At 27.6% G+C, this 9,174-nt stretch overlaps 1 protein-coding gene across 1 annotated transcript; it reads right to left on the reverse strand.

Annotated features, from left to right (window-relative positions):
* Window positions 1-577: 577 nt before the first annotated feature.
* On the reverse strand, window positions 578-7,588 carry LOC136080422 (uncharacterized). Its single transcript, XM_065797043.1, has 3 exons — window positions 7,439-7,588; window positions 1,105-1,368; window positions 578-745 (listed from the first exon to the last, which is right to left on the reverse strand). The coding sequence occupies exons 1-3, from the start codon at window positions 7,586-7,588 to the stop codon at window positions 578-580; spliced, it is 582 nt and encodes a 193-aa protein (XP_065653115.1).
* Between the last annotated feature and the right edge of the window lie 1,586 nt (window positions 7,589-9,174).

Raw genomic sequence — 9,174 nt, forward strand, 5'->3', positions numbered from 1 at the left:
CAAAAAAATTAGTTTTTATAATTTTTGTTAACTTTTAAGGTGAAATTATAAGTATCTAATGGTTATCTAAGAGTAACTGAGCGTAATAGTAAACTAGTTCTATTAAAGTTTGAAAACTTCCAGTTTGACCAATTTGTGCATCTCCAGAGTTTAATGACAATTTTTATAGACTTATTAATTCTTTATTGTCAACCCATGAGTTGAACGACTCAGCATACCCATACCACTTTACTAATGATTCGTTTTTGAGTTTGCGAATATATTTTTCAATTCTAAAAATGTTTTTTGATTAGTTTTTTGCAGTTCCCATTTATAAATAGAACTTTGAATTTCTTTACCATTATCGTATGTTATTTTACACGCTAGCAGATCTGTGAACTTAATCTGTGATACAGTAAAAACCTCCTCAGTCCATCTCGGTGTGTATCCTTTTTCAAACCCTGCCTTCTTTTTAGTTATCCTGACTCTATCACTAATTGAAAACTTTGGTTTAACAGGCTCTGATTGTACATTTCCATTTAGATTCAACCAAACAATTTTTTCATTCTTTTTATTGCTAGCTAAAAATGGTGTCATTTTACTGAAGACTGTCTTTTGTTAAGTTGTATTTATTTACCATTTCATCTAAAACGTTGATATATTTTCTAGTAGAATTAGCTGAAAAGTATTTGAAAATTTTCTCTTTCATTGCTCTATTCCAACGTTCAACAACACAACTATATTCTTCATTTTCCGTTGAATATAACTTAACACCCAACGCTTTAACATGCTTATTATAAAATTCTTAGCCTTTATCCACCCATAACTTATGACGCCTTCATTCTTTATTGATTTTATTTAAAGCATCAGCAACATCAACTCTAGTTTTACTCTTCAATAGAATAATCCATCAATAAATTGAAAAAATATCTATCACCATTAATATGCATTTTGTACCGTCATTGATTTTGGAGAGAGATTGTACGTCTACTAAATCAACAGCCCATATTTTGTCGATTCCATTTACAATAACTTTTCTTTTTCTGAAAAGTTTTACAACTGGTCTATGAAGTTTGTTTGTAATTTTGTCAGTCCATTTTAATTTTTCATCCTTGACTTTTTTACTGATCGTTTGAAGTTTTTTTGAATACCCAATCCAAAATTAGCTTTGGTTGATATAATAAGTTTTATATTACTTCGTTCAATTTTTTCCAGTATTGTAGAATTTTTTATAGCTCCCAATTCTTCGACAATAATTTTATCAGCTTCATCTCGTTTTGCTATATCTGTAAAGTCTTTATAAGTAAGATTATGATGGTAAGCTGCATTATCAACTGTATCTACAGGTTTACTCCATTCTTTATATGCACCAGTAGAAGTTAATTGTTTCTAAATTAGTACCGGGACCATCAAAGTTTATACCAGGTACTTACCTGGTATAAACTAGTGCATTTCTGTTTTTGCTGTTACAAATTGATTATTTGTTGTTCCGCAAATTGAACAAGTTCCGCGAAAGATATATCTTTTGTTTTGACTTACAATATTTTGCAAGTTTGATGCATTTGTTTTAATTTTATATTTGATACAGTACATTTTTTTTTATATAAAGTAAATCCGTCAGGATCATTACAAGGTCTTCAATAGAGAGCAGACGCGTTTTAAAGTTTAGAGAAATTTTAGATGAAACTTTTTTTATTTTTGTTGTTATTTTTACTATTATTAAAAATTTTTTACTTCTATTTATTTGGTATCGTTCAAATTCGTGTTATGTATATAAATTGTATCGAGGAACTATTCTCCGAAATGCTTGAAAAGCAAAAATTCGACATCCTAAACGAAACTAGAAAATTATCAAGAGCACAAAAAAATATTTGCTTACATAACAGCTGCAAACATGAAAATTATTACTGAGCGATTTGATAAGAATAATAAAGATAATATTGATAACTCAAATAAAATAATTACCATTACAAACAAGCTTAAATTAACAAAAAAATCCGTGACGTTGTTGGTAACTGAATTCCGTAAAATGCACAAATTCATTCACGCAAACGATGATATTATCTCAAGTAAATTAGAACTACTAAAAAAAAAAAAGAAATTAATTACAAGATAAAAGATAATAGGGAGATCACAAAAATAAAAAGTAAATTTAGAGTAGTGGAAAACCGCTCAAGATTGACAATTAGGGATTGAAACAAATTGAAAACGAAAATTGGAATGAGACTGAATTAAAAGTGCAAAAACTCTTCGAAAATTTACTTGGATTGAAAAATATAAAAACTGGGACTGGGATATATAACAAAATGAGACTGGGAATAGAGACTCAAAAAGATTAGAGCAGTTGTTATGAAACTTCTAAATTATAAAGATAAAGTTGCTATTTTAAAAAACGTTTAAAAATGAAAAGGAAAAAAGTTTACGTTAATGAAGATAACTGCGCAGAAACAATATTAATAAGAAAAGAGCGAATGAAAAAGGAACGAGAGCTTCGCAAGTTTGCAATAATATTTAACGATAAACTAATCGTTCATGAGTGGATTCGAAAGGAGAAGTAATGTATTTTTAATATTTGATTTTTATCTAAAATTTATATTTTAAAGTGGAAACTAATGGATTGTTTAGGAATAATTTTGATAATAGCGCTTTTAATAATGTCGACATAAACAATCTTAAACCTTTCCTAATAAACAAATATATACCGTTAAAAAATCAATCTGATATAGATATTAAATTTTATAATGATGAGGAGGGATTATTAAATAAAAGTCCTTATTACTATTGTTCAGATATCTCAAGTATTACTGCTGACATAAATTCAACAGCATTATCTATCATACACCTTAATATAAGGAGCCTCAAAAATAATTTTGAGAAATTTAAACAACTTTTTGTTTTGCGTCAAAATTAACTTTCAAATTATTTGTCTAACCAAAACATGGTGCCGCGATAAGGAAATTGAAAACAATTCTAATTTTCAACTTAATAATTATAAAGTTTCGCATCAAATTAGAGACTCTGAAAAAACATGTGAAGGATTGTGCATTTTTATCCACAACTCCTTAGATTTCAAACTATGCAAAAATTATTTTGCTGTTACGCATAATTTTGAATTGTTATTAATTGAAGTTGTAAACAAAACTTGCAAGAACGCAGTTGTACACGTCACATACAGACCGCCTTCTGGTAATAAAAAAGCCTTTAACAAACAAATTAAAAGCCAAATTATAAGCAAAGAATTATGTGGCAAATGTTTCATCTAAAAATTCTCTAAACTTTAAAACGCGTCTGCTCTCTATTGAAGACCTTGTAATGATCCTGACGGAATTACTTTGTAGGTGATATGTTTTTAGATTTACAACAAAAACGAAGACGTCAGAACTATTTTTAATATTATGTTTGAAATTGGATTTTTTCCAACTGTAAATAAACCTATTCGAATTACAAAAAATACTACTACTTTAATTGAACAAATTATAATTAATAATTTCGAAAACACAAAAATTAAAACTGAAATATTTATTACAGACATATCTGATCATTTTCCGGTTTTTATAACGGCACAAAAATCGTTAAACCAACCTTCTAAAAGGGTAAAAACAAAAAAACGAGTAATTAAGGACGCTTCTCTGGTGAAATGAAGCTCATAATAAATTTTATTATATATTTGAATGTCACTACAATAAAGCATTCCCAATAACAACTAAACTTATTAAAACAAAAATTCTACAAAATCCCTGGATAACACCCGGAATCAAAAAATCTTTGAAAAAAACACAACGATTGTATGAGAAGTTCATTAACAAAAGAATTTTTAAAAATGAAACATACTATAAAAAATATAATCGTCTTTTTTTGACGATTGTAAAGCGTTCAAAAAAGTTTTACTATAGAAGCCAATTACTAAAATACAAAAATTGTATACAAAAAACTTGGAATAAAAGAGTTTATAGGTAAAAAAGATATGAATATTATTCGTTTACCAAAAAAATTAATTATAAATGACTGTGAAATTATTAACGACGCAATAATTGCTAATTTGTTTAACCATGCATTTGTTAGCACAGATCTAAGTTTTGCATCAAAAAAAAATAAAAGTAAAACTTCCTTCAAATCATACCTAAACTCTAATAATAATACAATGGACATTAATATGCCAACAGAAACAGAGTTACTTGATGCCATGTACTTACTTAAACCAAATAAAAGTAATGGAGTCGATGATGTAAGCAGTAATGTAGTAATTAAATTAATGCCTTATTTAAAAATTCCGATTTTGCATATATTTACGCTTTCTTTAACCCAAGGAATCTTTCCAGATAAACTTAGATGAGACTAGTGTCTCCATTAACAGGCCTATCATGCCTGTAATTGGAGACACTAGTATCATGCTTTTCAAAGATGTTAGAACACATTATGTATAAAAGACTGCATTACTTTTTAGATGTAAACAATATTCTCTATAGTATGCAATTTGGGTTTAAAAAGAGCTACTCTACTGATCAGGCTTATGTTCATCTTGTTCATGATATCTTACATATTGATATATTGATCTTAATAACGCTTTTGACACTGTCAATCATTCATTTTATTAACAAAATTAGAAAGCTATGGTATTAAACATATAAATAATGCGTGGCTTAAAAGCTATTTGTCAAATTAGAAAACATTAAATTTCTTATAATGAAGGTAAAACAACCAATATGAACATAAGATGTGGGGTTCCTTATGGATCTATATTAGGGCCACATATTTTTTATTTTTAATAATGATTTAAGCAAAGCTTGCACTGAACTAGATACAATTTTATTTGCAGATGACACAAATCTATTTTATGCACATAATGATATAATTATTCTGCTTAAGTCAGTAAACAAAGAGCTATTAAATCTTACTTAATGGTTTAATGCAAACAAATTAGCTCTAAATGTAACCAAAACAAAATATATTTTTTTCCATCGTTTTCATGACCAAGATAAACTTCCTTTGAAACTTCCAAAACTTTGTATTTCCAATCAGGACATAAAAAGAGAAACCACTTTAAAATTTCTCGACGTGCTTCGTGATGAAAATGTTAAGTGGAGAGATTACATATAATATCTCAAAAATACAATCTCAAGGAATATAGACCTGCTATGCAGAGCTAAGCCCTTTTTAAATCCAACTTGCTTAAGGCTTTTATATTTCTCGTTCATTCATTGTCATCTTAATTATGCAAATATTGCTTGGTGTAGTATAAATAAAAATAAAATAAAAAAGCTATTTAAAAAACAAAAGCGTGCAATCAGAATCATTTCCAATGAGGACCGTTTTACACACTCCCAAGCATTATTTGTTAATTCAAATATAATGAATTAATCAATCTTATAAATGTCTATCAAATGCTTAAATTTATGTTCAAAATTTATAAAAATATATCTATGAATTCATTAATGAATTAATTAACATCTATAAATTAATTAATGTTTATATTAATTAATCTATATTAGTAATAATAATAATATTAGTCTATATTAATAATATTAATCATTAAATTAATTAATATTTATTAATTAATGAATTAATTAATATCTATGAATTAATTAAAAAATATACCTACGAATTAATTAACAAAAAAAATCTATGAATTAATTAATCAATTAAAAGTCTATCAAATTCTAATATTTATGTTCAAAATTAATAAAATATATAATATAAAATAAAAAATAATAAAAATATATCTCCTATAATATTTTACCCATTATTCAAAATAAATCAAAATAGATATCTAACGAGATTTTCAAATAACAGTTATATTCAACCAAAAGTTATTTTGCGGTAACCAAATTTTCAATTTCTACTAGAGGGCCAAAATTATTAAATAAAATATTTATAAATGAACTTAAACAATTTTTACGCTTAATGAGTTTAAGAATAAATTGAAGCAAAAATTACTGATGAACGACGTAGGGTTCAGCTTTTTCTGAAGTTTTAATGATTGCTACTGTTAAACTTACCCAATAACCAGTGGTTTCTCATTATGGGCATGATGATCTTAAAAAAGAATTGTGCCACTTGTTATTGCTTAAATTCTTCTTCTTTTTTTTTTTCAGTATAAATAAAAGATTATGGTTTTTAAGAATTATTCGCTTAATTCAAGCTTTAGGATTATGTGTATTTGCTAGTTTGCTTTTTAGTAATATGGTATTTTTGTACTAATTATTTTTTTTTTGTTTTCTTTTTTAATTTTTCTCAACCAAATCAAAAACAAAAAGTTAAGGTAGGACTTAAGGACCGATGGTTTTTATTTTATCAAGTCTTTAGAAAACGTTTTATATTATATAGTGTTTTTTATTTTTATTCTCTTATATTTATGGTATAGACTAAGGGGCTTGGTGATGAGACTAAATGAGTCTTCTTCTTGATCCTGCTATTTGTACTTATTTTATGTTTTACGACTTTGATAAATTTATATGGCAAAATAAATAAATAAAAAAAATAATTAAAAAAAATTAATAAACGGATGTTATAGATTTATCATGGAGCGAAAATAACTTTAAACGAAGTAATAACAAGTTGTTACTGAAAAGTATAAGAGGAATTATTGTTAGAAAGTTATGTTGTGGAAAATCAACATTGTTATTATATTTCCTTTTAAGATCTGCGGCAATATTTAATGCGGTAGTCGTGTAGAGGTATAGCGCTCGCCTCATAGGCCAGAAATTCCGTACTCAATCCCCACCACGTCCCTGGTAGTGCTGAGCTCAAATCCGTCAAGCGGCATTATTCGTCGATGCTCGTGTTTTGAAGTTATAGAGTTGAGAGAGGATTGTAACCACAAAAAAGTTGTCTCTTCGACTGTAGTGGTCTTCTTGTCTTTGGGAGGTGAATAATTAAAGGAAAAACGAAAAAAGACCTTGATGGTTAGACTATAAAAAATTACAAGTTTTTGGAAAGTCTTTTTTTCAACCAGAATATAGAATAATAGAAACATATTTTGAAAAAAAAATAAAAAGACGTTCTTCTTAAACTATTTAAGATACAAGACAAAATAAAGAAGTAAAATGCAAAAACAGATTACTTAATTAACAAAATTTCAAAGAATCAATTTGCGAAAATAGATAATTTTTTCTTTTTCTTATGATGTTATTTAGGCGCCAAAAGAGGACCTAAAGGTCTTGTCACAGAGCACCGCGTAAGCGCATTTAACCAGAAAGTTTGCGCCTCCTTCCTTACCGTGACGCGAAATTATGTTCAAAGCTCGTTTCGAACCTGGATCTTCTGCTTATAAAGCAAGCGCTCTAACCACTAACCATTTATGAACTTATTGACGATTATAATACAGAGAAAGAATAAATGAAAGAAAAAGAAAAAACAATGTAAGTTGTAATATATTTTATTGAAATATAAGAATACTTTTATTTCAGAATATATATTTTCCAATTTGATTAATTCCAAAACAAATTCCTCCTTTAAATACACCACCCGAAACCGCTTTTCGAATAGTAGGTAAAAGTGTCGGTAAAAGTCGAGCTCCGAGCGCTGCTAAACCAAGTAAAAGTTTTCCACGTATTCTTTTATATCGTCTTTCGTATCGTCTTCTAGAACGTTTTCTAAATAACTCTTTCATTTCCACTTTTTATTTTCATTGTAATTTTTTTTAGTTTTTTTTTAAGTAGTTCTTTTGAATGCACAAAACAGCGAGAAAATATACTACATTTGTCTTTTTAAACGTCTTTTATCAGCGCCTTTAAACGGGGATAAATAAACTCTTCCTTGTCCTCTTTTTCTAAGCATTGTGATGTCTTTGTAAATAATCGAGTGCGAAACCTCCTATTTCAAACATAAAAAAACCATTGGCCAACTTTTTAACTCTAATGATTATTTTTCCATTTCCTCGATGTCTTTTATGTCGATGTTTTTCTTTTCAACAACGTCAATGACAACAACATTTTAAAAAATACTGTTTTTTTTATACACTTTTATTATATAATAAATTACATCTAAAAAACATACATAATCCATTTAACTAAAATAAAAATGTTCCATATCAAATTATGACGATTTAAATTTAGTAGGAGCATATGAGAATATTTTCATCATCTTCTTTTCCGGTATGAATCATCTGTGCTGAATAATGAAGATATATCGTAACAATACCTTTAAACGCTTCCACAAATTGATGATTGACCCCAAATGAAATTTTTCCGGCAATTATAGCCGGTGGTTTATCAGTAATAAAACCATAATCACTTGTTGTGTTAATGCAAAACTAAATTGATATTTAATGTAGAAGGAGTGTTTCCTTTACACAAAGAAATATAACTTCGATAACAAAACCGTTGATCGTCAACTTTGTTTGCAAGATCCAATTCCAAAGTATCTCCAGGAGAGGTAACAAATGTTCTTCTTTGATTATACAAAGTCACTTTACTTATAAAAGTGCAAGCCATTTCAGTCGGTGACATACATAATTTGCTTAAATGATCGTTTTCCTTTTTTGACGTCAAAGAAAATGATACAATGAAGAGCAAGGTCTGATGTTTTTATTTTTCCTAAATTAATAGTTATTTCTGTAGAGTTTATTTCTGTAAATGTTTTTTCCAAAGGCATACTCGGTTTTAGTCTATAAGTATTAACACAAATGATACGGTTTTTAAAAAGTAAGCTAACACCTGCTTGTGCGGCAGCGTCAGCGTCAGTATAACCTCTTATAAATTTGATTATTTGATTCATGTCATTTTTCATATATAGATCAATTTTCAATTTTTTCTTTTATCCATAGTAACTTTTAATTTGAAAAAATTTGCACAAAAAAGATAACGGTATTCAAAATCGATATCTTTTATCACCTGTTAACAAAGCGTTAAAAGTCACTTTTTAATTATTTTGAAAAGTTGCTGGTACACCGTTTATAGCTCTAACAAGACAATTAGCATCTGCCGATTGAAAAAGGTCTTTAGTTTCAGCCCATGTAACAGCATTTTCTAGTGATTCTGTTATTCCTAAACTTCTATTTAAAAGATCGTTCTTTAAAGCTTTAACATAACTTTTTTTTATTAAAAGTGCTCTAAAATGATCCATTGTACGATTTATATTTACATTGTTTGCACATATTGAATTGTTGTTTTGAGAATTGGGGTTCACTTTTATTGTTTTAATTAAAAATAAAATATAGTTTGGAACTAAACAAATTTTATCTAATAAAACTTGATC

The sequence above is a fragment of the Hydra vulgaris genome, chromosome 05, assembly GCF_038396675.1.
Source record: "Hydra vulgaris chromosome 05, alternate assembly HydraT2T_AEP".
NCBI classification, from domain to species: Eukaryota; Metazoa; Cnidaria; class Hydrozoa; order Anthoathecata; family Hydridae; genus Hydra; species Hydra vulgaris.

Excerpts from the sequence above, each read along its gene's own strand:
- LOC136080422 (XM_065797043.1), bottom strand. The coding sequence starts at position 7,588 with ATGAAAGAGTTATTTAGAAAACGTTCTAGAAGACGATACGAAAGACGA. Across the intron at positions 1,369-7,438 it reads GAAAAGCGGTTTCGGGTGGT|AAACAATTAACTTCTACTGG; the intron begins GTATTTAAAGGA and ends GTACTAATTTAG. Across the intron at positions 746-1,104 it reads AAAAAAACTTCAAACGATCA|TTATATTCAACGGAAAATGA; the intron begins GTAAAAAAGTCA and ends TTGGGTGTTAAG.